This window comes from Rhinichthys klamathensis, unplaced genomic scaffold, assembly GCF_029890125.1.
Source record: "Rhinichthys klamathensis goyatoka isolate OS25496 unplaced genomic scaffold, OSU_Roscu_1.1 h1tg000291l_1, whole genome shotgun sequence".
Taxonomy (NCBI): domain Eukaryota; kingdom Metazoa; phylum Chordata; class Actinopteri; order Cypriniformes; family Leuciscidae; genus Rhinichthys; species Rhinichthys klamathensis.
Window position 1 is genome coordinate 1,495,967 of NW_026606810.1, and position 20,788 is coordinate 1,516,754.

The 20,788-nt window shown below is 37.9% G+C and overlaps 1 protein-coding gene across 4 annotated transcripts in view; it reads left to right on the plus strand.

Moving 5' to 3' along the window:
• Nucleotides 1-17,869, plus strand: part of tfeb (transcription factor EB) — a 35,857-nt gene extending 17,988 nt beyond the window's left edge. For 3 of the 4 annotated variants that reach the window (XM_056269814.1, XM_056269816.1, XM_056269815.1), the window contains 8 exons: nucleotides 5,468-5,733; nucleotides 10,036-10,323; nucleotides 11,041-11,133; nucleotides 14,072-14,189; nucleotides 15,022-15,078; nucleotides 15,549-15,624; nucleotides 15,744-15,891; nucleotides 17,056-17,869. In XM_056269814.1, the coding sequence (XP_056125789.1) occupies nucleotides 5,533-5,733; nucleotides 10,036-10,323; nucleotides 11,041-11,133; nucleotides 14,072-14,189; nucleotides 15,022-15,078; nucleotides 15,549-15,624; nucleotides 15,744-15,891; nucleotides 17,056-17,562 (1,488 nt within the window). In that variant the 5' untranslated portion in view covers nucleotides 5,468-5,532 and the 3' untranslated portion in view covers nucleotides 17,563-17,869. The remainder of the gene's footprint in view (nucleotides 1-5,467; nucleotides 5,734-10,035; nucleotides 10,324-11,040; nucleotides 11,134-14,071; nucleotides 14,190-15,021; nucleotides 15,079-15,548; nucleotides 15,625-15,743; nucleotides 15,892-17,055) is intronic. The other variant, XM_056269817.1, reaches the window with a different exon arrangement.
• The last annotated feature ends 2,919 nt before the right edge of the window (nucleotides 17,870-20,788 follow it).

Here is a 20,788-nt window from a genome sequence, read left to right on the forward strand (position 1 = left end):
AAGGAGAACAAAGCATTCACCAGAGAGCCAACAATCGTTGTAGTACACAATGCTAGTTTTATTAGACAACTACATTAGGAAACCAGCAACAAGAGAAGAAATGCAGAATTGTTTTAAATGATCATATTATATTATTTTTAGCATATCGGTAACGATTAGGCTAACTTAAAAGTTCAACATTAAAAACATTACTTTAATAGCACTGTTAAAGGGGCTATGTGTAGGTTTTTACTTGTACAAATGAAGACTCTATCTTAAAGATTTGTTTATTTATGAGCCAACCATAATGTAATAGAAATAATGACACCTTGACTGTCCACCACGGTTGCCTCTATCAGCCTTTAGGCCCAATTGTGTGTGGAGGAGTCGGGTCCGAGTTGGCGCGAAAATTCACAAAATGTGACGTCATGCGCGTTCTCGTCTACTTGGGCTTACATCCGTACGGCAGCCATTAGTAAGCAGCGGCAATCGCTAGCAGTAGTGTTTCAAATGGACTCTGCGGACGGAAAGAAGCGACCAGCCTCCAGCACAATCCAGATACCCACGGAAACTCCTCGTAAGTAAAAAAAAAAAAAAAAAAAAAAAAAAACATTATCTTGTACGGGCAACGAGCGTGTGCACCGAGAACGAGCATGAGGCTGGCTGCAGTTTCTCTAACGGCCACTGGTGTCAGTAACGGTAAGAAATTTCAGAACTTCCGCAATGCTCCTTTAAATGCAATCTTTAGCAAATCTCAAAATGAATGCCCATTTTGTTTATACTTTACACTATAATGTTGTGATGCCTACATTTGCTTGTAGATTATTTATTTTGACAATAGCATAGAATTTTAATATCTGCCATTGTACCAATGTTGGTTTGTACCAAATCAAAACTCAAATAAAACAGCTTTGTGGAAAACTGACGCTCTTGATTATCTTGAGGAAAAAGAGGAAGGAAAAGGGTGCTGTGAAGACACTGTCAAAAGGTTCAACTTCCTACTTGAGTGATGTCCTTCCCTTACCCATCCTACCTAGCATTATCCCGGCGAGTGGTAATCCCATGTGCGAGTGTGAATCCTTAGAACATGGCGGATAAATTGGCCAGAGCATGGAAAGTTCACTGTGTGCTGCAGAGTCATTTTACACAGCAGCAGTCTATTACCCCGAGGGAACAGGGTGTCTCTGCAAACAGGAACAGAAAGTGTGGGTGTTATTTTTGGTTCCGCTTGCCTCGCTGCTTTGCTAGAGAGGGCGGATGGTAAATCAAGGGTGGGCAGAAACTGAAGAACCAACATAATCTGGTTCTTTACCAGACCCCTGCCCATCATTCCTGTGCAGGTTACTGCAGTGTCCAAAACCCCACAACAGATACAGATACAGATACAGATAGCTTTATTAATCCCCAAGGGGCAATTCAGTTCCTACAGTACACCGTCTATACCGGTACATACAACCATTCACACAGCCATAGCCTGTAATGCATAACCATAGTAACATGATATGGTCTGGGTCCAATACAGATTATATATATAAAAATGAATAAATAAATAAATAAATAAATAAAAGAAACATCAAGTTCCGAATCTGTAACTCCTAAAGTGCATAGTGCCAAAACCAGATCAGTCCATAACTACGATGTATATTCATATTTGCATATAAGCAGCAGTTTCTCACCAAATCTCAGAATTGTGAATGAGCTCATGTCTGATATTGCAGACGCTAGCTCTGAACACAAACTGATCACTTTTAGTTACTCTGGCTAGTGCTCATTGCATTCTAGGAAATAATGAAGACCTAAGCAAGCTATTCCATTCCCTGGAAATGTCTGCCATGCTATGATGAAATAGTAGTCAATAGTTTCAAATAACCTGCTAATTGTTTTATTTTTGTCCGAATAAACGTTTAAATGGCCGTTAATAAGGATGTTTTTGTATTCATTTGTGTAGTTACATTATCTAGTAGTAGGGGCTAGTTGGCAAACCTTGACCACCCAGTGTATTAGTATTCTTGCATTAGTATTCACACACAAGTGTTCTGAGGGCATTTTCAGATTTGCGTGTTTCTTAGAATTGTTATGTTTACATTTGTTTGAGTATTGGCCTGGTTAGTGCATGTGCTCTGACACATGGTGTTTGTGTAGGCAATGCGAGTTTGAGTCTGACATAATTTCCTGATTTTTTTTTTCTTTTCTTTTTTCTACTTTATCACTCTTTACCAATTAAGGAAGACATGCATTATCTTTTCCACCATGCAAATAATTGTTTGCTTGCAACCAATTCTGGAATATATAATAGATATGTATAATATTTAGCATTGAGCTTTGCTGTGTTAAATGCGACACACAGGCATAGTGACATATTGAATGCTATGAGACTTTGTAAGCATGCAGGTGTATTTGTGTGTATGTGCATAAGCTTTGTGGCTTTTTCTATTTTTTCTTCATCCTTTGATGTAGAGATGCCATGAATTCACTGGCTACTGTGACAATGGAGCACTTTGATAGCTGGCTCTGTTTGGATGCATCTCCATCGGGGCAGTGTATGCCTGGCATTCGCTGATGGGCGGTGTGGGAGAGCGACGTCACAGAAGGAGGTGGTTTACGCACAGAGCAGCGTCAGTATATGCCGGATATATACGTCACTGTTCAGGGCTGAGCCTGAAATGTTTTGTTGATACAAGATACGAGAACGCCCAACTCTGACTCTTCAGTGGACTTCTGAGAAAACAATCAAGCTATCAGGTTGTTTCTTCATTGGAAGAACTGGGAAATGTTTACCAGTTATTTGACCAGTTATAAATTGCCACCTAGTCATGTGCCAAAGCTATTGCTCATACTTACCATACATACCTATTCCCATTTAAGAGGTAGATACGACTATATGTAAGCTATTGCTAGTTTGATTCCCTTAAAGTAGTTATTGGCTGATATTTTAGAGATTTTCTAAGTATTGGTATTTTCCTATCTTTTCAGTTATGGTAATATATAAACACTGTTAAATGTAATATTTAGCAAAGAATTAAAACAATTGATTTACATTTTTTGTTTATTTAGTCAAAATAATATATCATTTTAATATAGATCATAACATGAAAATAATTATCGGCTTACCAGTACTGGACAGAATTTTAATATCAGTGTATCCTTTTTGAAAAGTGTAAATACTGTATGCTGTGTGGCACTATCAAAACATTGCTCTGTTTGCTTGAATCCCTATCAGCCCGACACAACAACACTGACTCAACCAATGGTGTAACTTGGGGTGGGACCAGCTCTAAGGCCAATGGCAGATTGCTTTTTTAATAGCGTTGCAATGTATGAAGTACATCTCTGACAGAAGTCACTTTCAAACCAAGCAGCTTTCTTTTGGTTAACAAAGAGAATTCACATTATCAACTGAACCCAAAGCAAATGGTGGAAATCACTCAAAATAGAAGTGAATCGACGCAACGCAATCGATGACAACATGGCAGATGTAGTACGTCCAACTTTCATACTATATAGAACATACTTTTTTTTATCTGTCCTGAAGTAAGTTTCAAACTAAGTGTAGTACCTACTATGGTACGCGATTTCAAACGCAGCACTAGAAACTTCCAGACAGGTGTATTGAGGCAACAGGCAAGTTGGAGCTAAACTCTTCGGACATTGGCCCTCCAGGAGCAGGTTTGCAAACTCCTGCTCTAGAAACTTCCCAGAACATCTTTCCAACCATTAAAGCAACATAATAACACCTGCCCACGAGTATCATAACAGTCATTTTTTCAAATGGTCTGGTACCACCTTCAAATTTGATTTCGCCTCACTCATTTTAAAATCAAATACCAGCAGGTAATGAACCACCCCGGTGGTCCGGTTCTTCTGTATATCAGTCCAGCTGTTGCGAGACAGCCCGTCCCAAAACTCTGCTCTCCTGGAACTGAGTCAACCTCTGGCAACTGCCCTGGTGACAGAGCCTGAAAGTGTCCACTGACCAGCATGAACCACAAAGCTTGTAGTGTGTTTGCCCCCCTCCACCACTGAAATGTACACTGTGGGCTAAATACTGCTTCAGTACTATCTCAATAGGAGCTGCTTTGCTTATTGTACCTCTAGCACAATAAGCTTTTCTCCATAGTCCCTCTGGGTTGTCCTTTCCACCCCGTGGCTATGTACAGTATAGTTTGTGATGTGAAGCAACTGAGGACGCGCCTGGCAGACTTCAGATGGCTTTATCTAGGATAGTGTGCATACTTGGTACCCCATCTTTCTCTATCAGTACACTTAAATTCCACTTCCTTTTAGCAAAGTCATGCGTGTTTGCATATTGGTCTTCTGTGGCACCCCAAAAAGAGGAACTCGTTCAAATAGGGACTCCCCAGGACCACAGAAAAAAACAGGGTGTGGGCCTTTCTTTATAGTGGGGTAATAGGCATGGGGTGAGGATGTTTTGGAGACATTTCCAAATTAAAAAGACAACTCACATGAGCTTTAAAAGAAAAGAAAAACACCACCTGACCCTCACATGACTTCCCCATCACACTCAGCGTTACTTCTGAGTTGTATTTATTTAGAGCCATCGGTCTCCTTGTGGTACCATAGGAATGCCTTAGGCTTTTGATATTCTTACAGGCAATTTGAGGACACCTAAATGACATGGATGCATCAGGTGGTTCAATGGGAAATGTGGGTATAATAGCTACCTAACATTCTTAAAATATTTGTTGTACACAATGATTTTTTTTTCTATTTTAGGAAATGCCAAGTTACATGATTTATCTTTTAAGTTCCTCTTTAGGTTCTACACTTTATTCTGTTATTCATTTAAACTTGAGGCTTTATATTGTGATTGTACCTTATAAATATGTCAAGCCATATGTCAAACATGACAAGTTGTGTGCGTGCTGGAAATCCATCTTAACCATGTAGTTGTGTTTGAAGATGGTAGCTTATACATATACCGGTATATATATATATATATATATATATAATAAATATATATAATATTATTTATAAATTAATTAATGTATAATAATATCCCTGATCACCCTGTCAGGGTTCATTTTGTGATAACAAAAGTTCGGGGTCTGCATTTTTTTGTTGTTGCAATGTTTAATTGATCACAAATACGTTACGTTACAAATACAGAGTGCAATACGTATTTTAAAATATGTGATTCAAAGCTGAATCTTTACACTGCTCCAGTCTTCAGTGTCATGATCCTTCAGAATTCATTCTAATATGATTTGCTGCTCAAAAACATTTTTTATTATTATAAATGTTGAAAACGGTTGTGCTGCATAATATTTTTGTGGAAACCATGATTTTGTTTTCAGGATTCTTTGATAAATAGAAAGTTCAAAAGAACAGCATTTATTCGAAATATATATATTTTTTAACATTACTAAATGTTGTTACTGATACTGTTTTTAAAACAGTATAAATATAAAGTATAATTCCTTGGATCCATTTACTTCATATTCACTTCCTCTAACTATTTCCTTTGCAGAAACCCCACCACTCTTCGGGCTGGACTGCGCGGCGACAGCAGCCCGCCCCCCGCGTCCCCCAGCCATGTCGTCACGCATCGGCCTGCGCCTGCAGCTCATGCGGGACCAAATGCAGCAGGAGGAGCAGCGGGAGCGGCAGCAACAACAGGCAGCATCCATGCATTACATGCAGCATCGCATGCCAGGCCCAACTGCACCCTCATCAGCCATCAGCGCACCAACTCACTTCCAGGCGCCCATGCAGGTGCCTGTTGAAGTGCTAAAGGTATATCCATCATCATGTGTGTGCTCATCTGAATTTGGCTGTGATGAAGCGAATTAACAAAAAGGAAGAAAAGCACTTTGTCAAAGAGCCAACAATAATCATAAAGGTTTAAATGGACCCTTTTTGCATACTGTGATGATGCATTTTCACAGTTATTAATACACAATTGATGCATTTCCACAGTTAGTAATACACAATTAATATAAAGTCTAGCAAAGTTTTTTATATTTTCTTTTTTTTATGTACGTTAAAGACTACTTTGGGAAAGATTTACTAAACAGGGCAAATTAACACGCAGCTGCAATCTAATAAAAACGCAGATGGGAGAGGACATTTCTGTGAGTGATCTACTGAGAATTGGCAAATTCAATGTCATGTCAGATGCAAAATCAGTTAATACATATTTATCTAATGCCGGAAATACCACTAAATTAACTACTGCAAAGTGCAAACCAAAATAAATAATCTCCGCCCATAAGTTTTGCTGTCTGACAGGGAAACTCCTATAAATGCATATGCAATAAGGTCAGTCGCAAAAAATAACTGTCTACGCTTTTTCAGCGCTAATTTCTCACTGTGTGTCTTTAGTAAATCCTTATAGCAGTTTTTAATGCCAAAAGAGGGTTTGCACAGGCTCAAGCTTATTAGTAAATCTGCCCTTTTTGTGTTTTAGTACCTTGGCATTCATTTTCAGGTTTTGTCTATTGATATTGGATCAATTGGTAATCCAAAAAAATATTTTTGTTGTAGTTTTTGTTCACCACTATAGAAGTTTATCCAACTTTACCCACTTCTGCTTCTGAGAACCCCAGAAATGTGAAAAAATGTCTGTTAGTTCAAAACCTTTTATTTTATTTTTTTTTAATGAAAAGCGTGATAGGTGTTTGTGGGAAATACTTTGCTAAAATGAGAAATGCCCTCTCCCTTAAATCTTGCCAAATTCCATCTAATCATTGTGCAGCTATGTGTTCTTTAGTATGAAAGAGCTCCCCCATGAGACCCTAATCTTGCCTTCCATTGGGTAGTCTAGCCGTGCTCCGGCCACCCTAGTGGTCCCAACTGGATGAATGAGTTCTAAGGAGTGCACGAAGACCAAATTAGGCAAGATTAAGTACTCTGGTAATCTCCTCTTGTATTGCGGTGAAAGAGTAGTGGGCAAAGTCCAGAAGTCAGTGGGTCGTGCAGGACTGACCACGGCTTTGGTGTGCCGGATTACATTTCAACCAAGATCAAAAACAAAGTGAGGAATATTTGTAGAAGAATGCGGTGGAACGGCAGCCAGGTAAGAGGAAAGAGACAGAAAAGAAGCGCCACTCTGACATGACTTATACAGAGATAACGCACAGGAAGACATTCTTACAGGTGACATGTTTCTGTCTGATTCCATCTGTTATCCTGGATTGTTATCAGTTAGTTTAAAGAAAGCGACTCTGTGCTCAGTGTACATACATGGAATTTTGAGTTTAGGTGTGTGCGATGTTATGAAACTTTGTACTTCAACTACAAGAAGTTTTTATCCGGATGTTTTTTTTTCTTCATTCTTCTTTTAGAGCCTGACAAAACATCTGCACAGTTTTTTTTTTTCCCGGGATCTGTAAAGCTTTAGAAAGTTGAGGTTGTGGTTGTGGAATTTATTGTAGAGTTATTTAATCATTTATTGTAGTTACTTCTTGTGCTTCTTTGAATAGACAATAACAGGCTTTGTTATCAGTTCAGGTAGGCGACTAAAAACATATTAAGGTTTAAAGACAATAATATCTGATAAATTACTTGGGAAGCGTTAACGATAGAGATAGAGACTCATAATCAGTTTGACTATATATGTATAAACAATTTTTAACTAAATTGTTTCAAATAATAAAATAACAATTCTAACAATAATATTAATATAATTAATAATAATCTATTATGCATATTATGGTGTTAATGTTTTAAGAGCATAAATAAAACTACTTTCACTACCGTTCTAAAGTTTTGGGGTCAGTAAGATGTTTTTAAAAGAAGTCTCTTATGCTCACCAAGTCTGTATTTATTTGATCAAAAGTACAGTAAAAACTGTAATATTTGTGAAAGATTATTACATTTTAAAAATGCTGTTTTATATTCTAATATATGTAATTTATTCCTGTGATGGCAAAGCTGAATTTTCAGCATCATTACTCCAGTCTTCAGTGTCACATGATCCTTCAGGAATCTTTCTAATATGCTGATTTGCTGCTCAAGAAACATTGAAAACATTGAAGTTGTGCTGCCTAATATATTTTGTGGAAACCATGATACATTTTATTCAGGAATTGACACTTCAAATAAACAGCATTTATCTGAAATAGAAATCTTTTGTAATGTTATGCATGTTTTTAATCAATGCATCCTTGCTGAAAAAACTTACTGACCCCAAACATTTCAACTGTAGTGCATCATTTAAATTCAGTTTAAATAAAATGACATCTGACAATTGGCATGTTGGTTATCATAAATCAAACATTAAAATAATCTGTATCTAGATCATAAAGTAAAATTAGTCGACTTGACTCGTTCTTTAGTTATAATGTTTAACTGAGCCAAACGGAACCTGTTTGCATGGTCAAACCTCTGTTTTGCTCAGACCAAAGTAGTATTACTTTCTTGAGTGTAAGTGGCAATAACTTGTGCCACTAGCATGTTGTTGCTAATTTCCCATGCGGCCAACCATGTGTTACCTCAGGATTAAGCAACAGTAGCTCATGTTTCACACAGAGCATATTATTTAGCTGGACATATACCACCACCGTTCCTAGATTGAATTAAAAATATCTAATGAAGAGCTCCATGCTAGATGCACTTCTAACCACAACTAACCTTCTGTAATTTCACCTCTGAGAGCTCAGAGCAACTGGGCCTACCCAAAATTCCTTTACATAGCTTTCACGGAGAGGTTTAACACCAGGGAATTGCCCTCCTAGACAGTGTCCCCGGTTTACAGCTTGTGTGTGTAAGTCCTGTATCCTTCACTTACACTGCCTATAAAGGTTTTACTTGCTCCATCATGTTCTTTAATCTTTCAGTTAAATAATACAAGTGATTGGACTGAAATTGAATAATTTGCAAGCTGAAGAGTAAAGGCTTTCATCCACTAATCCTGAGGCTTGTTTTCATTCAGGAATGTGGTTGATGTGTTGTGGCTGATATTTTCCATCAGTATACAGGCATTGGAACTCAATTTTGTTGATATGCATGCCCGCTCAAATATGAGCACAGTCATGCAAAAGCTCACAGGCAATATGTTGCTTTGCTAACCCTTAAATCCTTTTTCTTTTCATCACTGCACATTTGTCACACATTTTATCAAATGTCAGTTTTGTGTACTAAATCACTCAGTTAAAGACAGTCTGGCTTTGAAGTGAAAGAATGAGGCCAGTCCAGTCAGACGTCACCCCCGCTCTGAACCTCCACCAGCAGGTGCCTGTGTGATTCATTGAACCTCTCTAGAGGCTCTTTCTGGCCCCTGTGTGCCCCGTACATGCCTAGATTTAAACCCCAGTTACATAACCATCTATGACTGTGGCTCTAAAACATAGATGGCTGAGACTGAAGGCTTTGGCTTGTTTTGTTTTTTCTAATGTGTAACGGTGACAGTAAAAACACTGTACTTTCCACTGGAATAGTAAGTCATGAGACATGATATTGCCAGACGATGCATACATTTTTAAAATACTTTTGTGTTTAATACTCAATGTGCGGCTTTAGAAAAATGCAAGTTATTGCATTCTTACAGTTCTTATATTTCTGTCAAAATATATTTCCACTACCGTACATTTGGAGAATGTTTTTGAAAGAAGTCTATCTAAGGTTTAATTTTTTTAATCAATATTGCTGTTTTCTATTCAAATATATTTTAAAATGTCAATAGCCATTATCACAGTGTATCATGATCCTTCAAAAATCATTCTAACACACTCAAGACATTTATTATGATCAATGTAGTTTTTTTGAGGAAACCATGATACTTTTTTTCAGGATTCTTTGATGAAAAGAAAGTTCAAAAGAACAGCATTTATTTGAAAAAGAAATTTTGTTACATATATAAATGCTTTTACTGTCACTTTTGATCAATTTAATACATCCTTGATGAATAAAATAATTAATTTCTTTCAAAAAAAGGTTTTTACTTATCCCAACAGTATTAACATACGGTAAGTGTACTATTATGTACTATTACTATTAGTACGGTTCTATTATATTAAAAAAGCAATACAGGTTTGGAATGACGAGAGTGAAAACATGATGACAGAATATTATATTATTTCATATTATATTTTACAGGTGCAGACCCATCTTGAGAACCCCACAGACTACCACATTCGACAGTCTCAACGGCAGCAAGTCAAGGAGTACCTGTCCACCACATTTGCCACCAAGCAGGCAGTACACGCTGTCACAAGCTTGGTACAGCCCTCTCCACCCACCATGCCCCAGGGTCAGACAGGAACCGTCCCACCAACCATGCCCTCTTCTTGCATGCGCACTGAGCAGCTCATGAACTCCGCTGGGAACAGCGCACCCAACAGTCCCATGGCCATGCTCAACATCGGCTCCAGCCATGAGAACGAGGTAGTTTCTTAGTTTTCATACAGTTGTGGGTTGGAAGCATGTCCAGGCATGTTTGAAATAAAGACTTTTCCCATAACATATCTTATCCAGGATATCTTTAATTAAAACCAAACTGTTACAGTTTTATATTTAGCACCATAGTTCCTCTTTCAGTTCACAGAAACCTAAAGTTCAGTAAATGACAATGTCTTGCTCATCTTTCATACGCTATACCCTTTATGATTTTCTCCATTTCTCACCCTTGGTTGGTGTTTTTGCCCAGGTGCACATAAAGGTCAGAGTGTTAACTATCTTAACTCCATTGTCATTGGAGTTTAAGTGGCCAATTATGGCCGTGGAGGTATAATTACAGATTAAAGAGTGACAGGGAACCCAGGGCAGGATGGCCCTTTGGAACGAAGCAGACTTTGGTCCTTCCTTCCTTCCTCCGCTCCCAATGCCACCAAATCCTATGGGATTCTAAGTGAATGTTTGCTTGTGGCACACTAACAACCTTTGTGAGCTAAGCTACAGAGGGATTATGTCTGTACGGCTCTTTAGAGGAATACATCTTTCATCTGTCATTTTCAGTGATATTATAATTAGATATTTACTCTGCACAGTTATTTTGGAGAATTTATAGCAAAAATCTTCAGAGAAAATCAAGAGAAAGTGTACTTAATTTGTAGAATGCAAATGCACAAGGTGTCTAAATTCTCCTTATGTGTTTTTGACAAGATGGATGAGGTTATTGATGACATCATCAGCCTGCAGTCCAGTTATGATGACATCCAGGCTTATATTGACCCCGTGGTCCAGATGCCAAACACAGTAAGTAAAGACTTCACTCAGTTCAGGCCTTTTAGTCGTTGATATTGCCGCCGGTGACTAATACAGATCACTGAATCCCAGAAGGTAAGTGGAAAATTGAGTGAATAATTCCTGTTTGTGATGCACAGTCTGGAGTCTGCGTCGTCTTGTCTCTGAATAGGTCTATTTTTGAACCCCCCGAAACCTCGTACTTTGACAATGGAGGAATTATGCTGGATCCATTTGTTGTGCTGCTTTTTATCAGGGTTATAGGGATGAAAAGCATCTTTGTCTGATTTCCAAAAGTCACGTCTAATTATAGCAAAGCACCATCTCAGTAAAATGAAGCAACTGTTTTTCTCTCATGCAACCTCAAAATGCTTTATTTTCTGTTTAGACTCATCGAGAACTTTGCCTGCTGAATTTTTTTGTGCTTGATTTATTGGATAACTGATATTAGGACCTTGCCAGCTTACTTCGACATGTCTCGGGGGGAAATGTTTTAAGTATTTCAAATGTTTAATTGACTTAAAACCCTGGCCTGATTTACTCAAGGGAAGACATTGCGTTAGAAATCAGGAAAGTGGGAGCACTGTGCTTTGTATTTAAAGTAACTGCCCAACATTAACAATTAAGCCGCTCTCAGTTAGAGTTCAACTTGTTTACAAGGCATTTCGTGAAGGTGGGGGAGCAGGGGGGAGGTTTGGGAGAGAGAGGGCTGGGGAGGGGAGGCTGAAAGTCCAGATAGGGGAAAGTTCAGTGTTTAGTGGTTAGGAGAAAGTAGAAGACAGAAGGTCCCTGGGCGGCTCAAGTTAGTCTCTTCGGAGAGGTCTAGGGTGAACGACAAGTGTGTGCAGCAATGAGAGATTCAGAGGCCAATATGAAAGACACAAATAAAACTTATGCTATTGTGGAGGTTATCGATGGAGAGAAGATTCAGCTGGTAAGGCCGACTTTTTCCCATCACTCTCCTTTCTGCAGGCCGAAGAGGGGGGTGGGGTTGTTTAGTCTTGCTGCTATTTGTTTCTGTGCGTCTGATTCCTAGAAACTAGAGGGACTAGAAAGAAAAAATGCCATGGGCACATTAAGGACACCGGTAACCTTGTCACACACATTTAGCTGTACACTTATAGCAGGTTGTGCTCATATATCTGTAAATGGCTCGTTGTTTATGGCTGTTGTTTAGGTGGACCTGCAGGGGAGCAACTGAGTACAACTGTTTCAACTGTTAAAGAGATAGTTCACCCATTAATAAAAATTTCTGTCATCATTTCCTCATGGTGTTCCAAACATAGACACACATTGGAAGCCAGTGGGGTTCATTGTTGTTTTGGACCCCACTGATTTTCATTATACAGACAAAAACTTCAAAATATGTGTTCCACAGAAGAAGAAGAAAAGCAATACAGGTTTGGAACGACATGAGAGTGAATACATGATGACAGAATTATATTATATTATATTATATTCTTTTTAACAGTATTTTATTTTCACAGTATTGAGAGAATGCGTCTGATTGAATCTCCTATTGATCAGTGTTCGTAATGATTGATCTTTGGTTCCAGACTCTCTGACTTGGTCTCCTGCATACAGGAATCATCACGCATAAGGAAGTGCTACTGTTGGTTTTCTTCTGTTTACCAGCAACATATTTACCCGAATGAGTCACGTACCGTACCTTTGCTATTTTTCCCAACCAACCATTCTTTCCCTATGCGAAGGTTTTCCTTGATAAATTATGTTATTATGCGTATCCACAGAACGATTAAATCCCTAATCCTGGTGGATTTGTAATATGGCCATTGAAAAAGCAAACGGGGCAACTAGTCTCAGATTTGATGAGGTACATCATCCCCTTTGCTCAATATTTAGTGTGCAAACTATATTTTTCTGTGGGGCATTAGAGGTTTTAAAGGTCGGAAAATACTTGGGGGTGAAGAGGTGGGGTTTCAACTCCTAATGAGGCCGCAAAGGCCGCCTCTGACCCCGTTGACCATGTCCCTCTTTGATCACGGTTTCTTTGATCAGTGATTAAAAACCTCTAAGGATGGAATTCCCTAAACCGATAGGGCATCAAACACTTTGCATTGTGCATACACATACTTTAAATCATCGCCATTGTTTGTCAGGGAGCAGCATTCATAAGTTCACACCCTCTTTTATAAACGTTCCTCTTGGTTTCTCTTATCGCATCCGAAATGCTAAATGAGCCGTTTCTGTTTTCTCAGTATGTCATCATCTTAGTATGAGGCGTGCTGCGCCGAGAAATTGATCGTAAGAAAATCGTAAGGATTTATGTAACGGTGGTTGCACGTTTATCCAGAAGTAATGGCTTCGCATAATGGGCACCACTCTCTTTGCTGATTTTTTTTTTACTGTTGATTTGTGTTTGTTTGCCTTCGTGCTTCACAGTAGCTTCTGTGATAAGGTATCTGAGCTGATTTATCTGTCACGGCTCATTAGGAGCTCATAGCCGGCTCGCTTACAATTATACTCTGACACTAAGATGGAATAAAAGATACAACTGGTATAAAACCATAAAGACCCAGATAAGAAAGAACATAGTCAATCATTGCTCTCACCTAGAAGCAATAGCAGAGTGTGATATTTTTTTTGTTTTATCTCCATTATCTCAAGTGTTTATGGCTTTGCTCTAGAGATAAGCTGAGTGTTTATTGGGTTTCTAGTGATTGTGATGATTTACCAGGGTTACGCTGAATATAGCTTCATAAAAATGCCATTTGCAAGACAAACTAGTTGTATCTTCTCCAGTAAGTAAAGCATAGATTGTAGTAAGGACATGCAATAGTCTTCAAATAAAGGGGAATATGTTTGTCAACTGTACCCATGGTTTAGTTTAACTGATACTCAATGGTTTGAAAGATTTTTGTCTTTGTAGCTTTAAATACAGCTGTTGTCGTCTCACCAATACTCACATATATCTCTTTTTACACTGTAGCTCCCGCTGTCCAGCAGCCATTTGGATGTGTACACGGGGCCAGGTATGTCCGGATCAGCTATCGCCATGACCAGCAACTCCTGTCCTGCAAATCTGGCCATAAAGAGAGAGCTGTCAGGTACATTCTCTAGAAATGTACAAAACAAAGCACTGCTGCACACACAGACATTACTGTTAGGAACCACATACAATTTCAGCTATGGCATCAAAAGTTCCAGCAAAAATCTACAGTTTAGACACATTATTAGCACTACTTCCCAGATTTTAGACTATTTTACAATAGTGGTCAAAAATAAGCCATGTGAAATGAAACAAATGAAAGAATAGGAATTATGTACCAAAAATGATCAAATTAAATAAAATACAATAAAAAAGTTTGTCAACTAACTTCTCAACCAATTTCCTGTGTCGCCTTATTGTTTTTCCCTATTACAAACCATCAAAAATATTGTTGTTTCGCTAAGAAATCCAAATGAAGGATTGATTTAATTCATCTACAGAATTTATATGACATGAAAAACATACATTTTGTCAAGAGTGTCTAAACATTTAACTGGTAGTATATAGTAGGTTCTACCCTCTAAAAAGAGTGTATGTAAGTGATCTGAATGACATGAATTATGGGAAGCAAACATGACATCATTTTGACGAGAATGTTAGATCATACTCAAAAAAATATTTTGTTTTATATCATGAGTAATTTGTTGCCGTACTAACCAAAAAAAACCCTGAAAATTGAGCAGAGCCTAAAAGACACCGCTTAACATCTGTAAGACACGAGAGAAACTTTATCACATAACCCTGCTGGATAAAATGTAAGCACATTTCACTATTCCAAAGCAATGTCACTTATCACCTCTATTGCAAAGCCTCATAAATCCAGTTCTTACAGCATTTGCGTGTATAGCAAAACATGTTAGTTGACAGTATTGCCTTTTGTTTTTGGCAAGATGCTGAAGTTCGGGCAATGGCTAAAGAGAGGCAGAAGAAAGACAACCACAACCTGAGTGAGTATGCTCTTTTCCCCCCTCATTTCTTTCAGTTTACAACCCCTCACAGTTTAAAGTACACTATCTCCGCTAGTGCCCTGCCATTGACACCCCCTGTCACCACCACCTCTGGGCGAATTTAGCTGACAGCGCACTATACTTTGGTCTATCGTTAACTCGGACAGATCCTGCTGCCGTGGCATTAAAATGTAATTGCCTGTGGCATTTCACAAGTATTGGAGTTGTACAATAAGCAGCTTGGCCTGTTCCCAAGTACTTTGGTATAAGAGGGTATATATTGCTAGTGCATTATAAACAATTTACACACCAGAACCGATCTCATTTCCCATCATTAGATTGAGTCAGAAAACAAATAAAAAACGATGACCACGTGATGGTCAAGGTCAGACATCATGCTATAGAACTGAAAGTCTGTATGAGAAATTTTAGTATTACCACACTAACACAAATGTTTTTTTTCCTTTTAGTTGAAAGGAGGAGAAGGTTTAACATCAATGATCGAATTAAGGAGCTGGGCACCATGATTCCCAAAACCAATGACCTGTAAGTTTGTGTTGTTTATTTGAGCATTTCATTTCATACTGACTAGATGTGAATTTTGTAGACTTGGAGATGAACTGTAGTATTCTTTCATTGATAATCACTTGACCTCCTGTGTTCAGGGATGTGCGCTGGAATAAAGGCACTATTCTGAGGGCCTCTGTGGAGTATATTAAACGCATGCAGAAAGACATCCATAGAACCAGAGAGGTGGAGAACAACTTCAGGAGGATGGAGATGGCAAACAAACAGCTGTGGATTCGTATTCAGGTGAACATTCATTCAGGACTTATGTGATGGATAATATAGTCATTACAAAAACAAAACCTAAAGCATCCGCTAAGAATAATAGTCTGTGACAATATGGAAAACAATTGGCCTAGCAACAAGATGAACACTGAAAACCATATTAAACCATATCAGTTCCTTGTTCGTCCATCTTTTTTTGAAGAAATTAATGTTTATTCAGCAGGATGCATTAATCTGATCAAAAGTGACAGTAAAGAAATGTATAATGTTACAAAAGATTTCTATTTTAAATAAATGCTGTTCTTTTGAACTTTCTGTTCATCAAAAAATCCTGAAAAAAAAAAGGTATAATAGTTTCCAACTGTTTTCAACATTGATGATAATAAGAAATGTTTCCTGAGCAATATTAGGAATGCACAATATTAAATTCAGGCTGATTCTGTTTTTTGCTGATCGTTACTTTTATGTTATGAACAATACAAATAATAATTATAATAATTGTTTAAAATCATTTTAAACATCATTTTAAAGTGAATTTAGGCATCATAACATTATAATGTACAGTATGAAAAATGGATGTTAACTTTCAACATTTAAAAGTGTTATTTAATTTTTAGTGATTTTACAGATTAATTTTAAATGAGTGATGAATGACAACAGGTAATCTGAATGTAAATACGGGAAATGGTTATGAAAAAGTAAATATAAAATATAGAACAGGGTTATTTTAGTTTAACTAAAGCTAAAACCATTTTGTTACTTGAAATAAAATACACTTTAACTAAAATAAAATAACGTAAATTTATTTTATTTCAGCTAGTTTCCAAGGCAATATTTCTCATTTTTTATTTAGTTTAACTTGATGTACTAAAATAACTAAAACTGAAATTAAAAATGATATAGACATATTAAAAAAATATCAAATTTACTGAAAATGTTAACAAAATTAAATGGAAAATATAAAAATTAAAATAAAAACTTTAATAGTATCTCAATGATACTAAAATAACACTGATTTAGAACAATAAAAAATAAATTAAAAACCAATCTAATATCGACACATAACCAATATGGTATGTATTGTGTTTCCCTACTCATACAAAAATACATTAAAAATGAGAACTGGTGTTTTGAGAGATGTTAAACTGACCATCTTATTGTGATCTTCTTGTGCTTATTCTTCAGGAGCTTGAAAGGCAGGCCCGAATGCACGGCCTCCCCAGCACCTCTCCCTCGGGCCTGAACAACACTGAGGTTCTAAGCCCCTTCGTCAAGCAGGAGAGCAGCCCTGAAGAGAACCATCTCCCGCATCAGCCCCATCTCCCTCCTCACTACCCCCAGCATCAGCAGCAGCCCCTGTCCCACCCTCAACTCCACCAGCACCAGCACCTCCACCCCCAGCCCCCACTGCAGTACCCAGCAGTGGGCAGCTCCCAGCACTTTGACTATGCCCAGTCGCTGGACTTGTGCAACGGCGGCATCCCGGGATATCAGGATGGCATGGGGGATCTCGGCTCGTTGGGCGGAGGTATCGCGCCGATGGGAAAGAAGAGTGAGCTAGGCTTCTTGCTGATGGAAGAGGCCCTGTCGCCGCTGGGAGGAGACCCGCTGCTGTCCGCCATGTCCCCCGATGCTTCTGTTGACAGCAGCCGCCGTAGCAGCTTCAGCATTGAGGACTCGGACATACTGTGACCTGGACAGCCTTGGGTGCCACTGCACCACATTCATATGATCACACACACACACACACACACACACACACACACAGAGATATTGCATTTAGTCTGGCACACTGTTAATGGGGAAAGGTGCGTTTTTGATGCGTCCTGCCTTCATGAATTTCAAGTTTCAAGCTCTTTTTTTTTTTTAGTCTGACATTTTTTGCTCCACAAATGTCATGCACGTTGATCCATTCACTAAACAAAGATAACTGATATGCTTGAATTCTGTCACCCAGAATTGTCCTATTTTGAAACTTTTTTTGTGACATGTGAAGGCCAAGTATGGTAACCCATACTCGGAAATTGTCCTCTGCATTTAACCCATTCAAGTTAGTGCACAGCACACACATTAGGGTGTGACACACACTGAAAACCGTGAACACACACACCCGGAGCAGTGGGCAGCCATTTTGCTTTGTTGCCCTGGGAGCGATTGGGGGTTAGGCGCCTTGCTCGCCTCTGTCATTTTCTGCCGGTATTGAGAATCGAACCAGTAACCTTCGGGTTACCAGTCTGACTGTACAAAAATATGTACTCCGATACATACAGATTGTCTTGAAGGCTATGAAATAGTGCTGTTTTGAGTCTGAACTTTTACACTCCATGCAATATACCAGTGTATCTTTTGAATAGTCCAAACAAATTTAAATCTGCCTTTTAGATACACGTATTCACCCTAGAATTGTAACGGTTCAAACCACACACTCACATTCTCTATCTGTAGAATTATATATTTTTCGCTTTGACATATGTCAGCCTTTCCCACAAGTGAGACTGTCACACTTAATGCCCCCTAAATCCAGACAGAAATGATTATTGGAGCATTTTTTTTTTTATACCGCCACATCTGAGCTCTTAAACACAGTGCCTGCTCTATCAGAGCAATATGCAAAGGCAGCTTATCCTCAGACAGTTTATCAAAACGCAGGAAGGACAGGGTTCCCACAGCCATGGAAAACCTGGAAATATCAAGGAATTGTGTTTTCTTAATTTAGATTAATACATTAATACAATCTTAGTTGTATTAATCTTAGTCCTAAGCCTTTGAGTGAATCTTTTTTTTTTTTTTTGGTTCTTTTTAATGAGTCAAACAGATTCACAAAACAGTCTGAATGATTCATTAGTGAATCAGTATGAATTTGAAGGGTTTGTAAAAGTGACACTGAAACTTGAAAGGTCCTGGAAAATTCATTGGTTAAAGTGTATTGGAACTCTAGGGTGGCCCTGTAATGTCCATGCAGAGAAATTCACTCGGGTGTGACTCTCCACCAATATGGAGAGACTTGGAAATAAAGGTATCAAAGAAACCTGCTCTATTACCTTTTAGCATTAGTTTTAAACAGAAGCCTATATATATATATATATATATATATATATATAGCTGATTTTAGCAATGTTGAGGCTTCTGTTTGCATAACAGGCCAGACCAGGTGCTAGTGTGACAGTACGTTCAGTGGACAGTGGTTAGTCCTAGTTAGTCCTGTTGCCACACACTCCTAGTAAGGTGCCTTAAAGCCAAGGCCGGATTCTTCAAGAAGCACACACACACTCAAATGCCCTCTTGTATTGGCACGCTGTAAAATAAAGCCGACAGCTGTGAGCCACCATTTGTTCAACTGAACTTCATACAGCCCAAGGTGCCTTTCAGGGAACCTGGATCAACATGAAATTTGATCCAGCTTTTGAGCTGTACACTGAAGGATGTTTAATATATAGAAAATGTACATGTATTAATATAGGTTTTCTCTTTTTTCTTTTTTTTTCTTCCCAAAGCACTGGAAAAAAAACTTTTAATTTTATTGATATTATAAAGATTTTATGAAGTGAGTTTTATTTCAAATGTTTTATGCCACTAAGCCATTTAAATGTACTTTATCTGACCTTTTTTTTTTTTTTTTTCTATCACTGCCGAGCCATTAAAATGTATAAAAAAATATTTCTGCCATTCTATTATACAAGTGGCAAGTGCAGAGCCATATTATATTTTTCTTTTCTCTTTTTTTTTGTGTGTGTGTACAGAATCGTTAAAACACACTAGACTTTTAAGAGATTTAAAGAACAATGTGTAATGTTGTTTTTATATTGATTTGATTCCTTTTTTAAGAAAAAGACAGTTGAGGAAAAGTGATACATTGTTTTCATTCAATTTTAATTAAAACATTGAGAATGTGAATTTTATGTATTGTACAGTTAAACTAAGGTGGCTGTGTTGAACATGAGCTTTAATAGAACCTATGCGCTGTCCTCAGAAACAGTACGATGCTCCTCCAGTGTCTTATTGCCTAACCACCTCTCCCTGTTTTACTGCTTTATTGTTTTAAAGGTACAGTTCATAGGTGCTGAAACAGCACCATTCAAACCTCATGAATTAGTATTGAAAATACTAGAGACACTTTTTGTGATAGTGTTATTTATCCATTATTATTGCAGGTGTATGACTAGCTGGATCATACACCGAATTCAGCTGAGTTAAAACCAGCCAACAGCTCTTATTAAGAGTTTGTTACTCTATGCAAATCTTTGACTTGGTTAGTTAGAATAGGCGTTAGCGTTGCAAAATAAGCAAGGGCATTTTGGATAGCATAGCAGGAAGGGGCTTCTAATTTTGCTTGTGTGACATTTTTGTTTTGTTTTGTTTTAGCCATGCACCAAGAATGAGAAGGTTTGCCATTTAAGAATGAAGATAAATCACTTGAAGTAAAGAGTGTGCTTTGGTAAAATATCTTGATGATTAAAAAGAAAAAGAAAAAAACACTTTGGCATTTGATTATACAGCATGCTGAAAGACAATACAAACAGATTGTGACTCAAGTTTTTACCAAAACCCTCTGAAGGCATTGAGAATGTTTCAGTACTGTGGATGTGTCATGTTTATGGGATTTGCTCTTTCATAAATCTCTGGAAGTAAATGACACCTCACATTAAATGTATTTAAGTTGATGGTATATTGATTGGCTTGTGTGTTTTGTGCAACCTTGAAATCAAACCTCCTCTTGAGAAGGTACTTATTTTGAATAAGTGATTACTTAAATTACTATGAATATGTGTAGTATGAATGTAATCCGGGACGTACTACATCCGCCATGTTGTCATTATGTGACCTGGACCTACCGGCCTTTTTTTTTTTTTTTTTACGGAACAGAATATACAACAGTATACAGAAATGTGCAGAAAATGCCAGTAGAACATCCAATCAT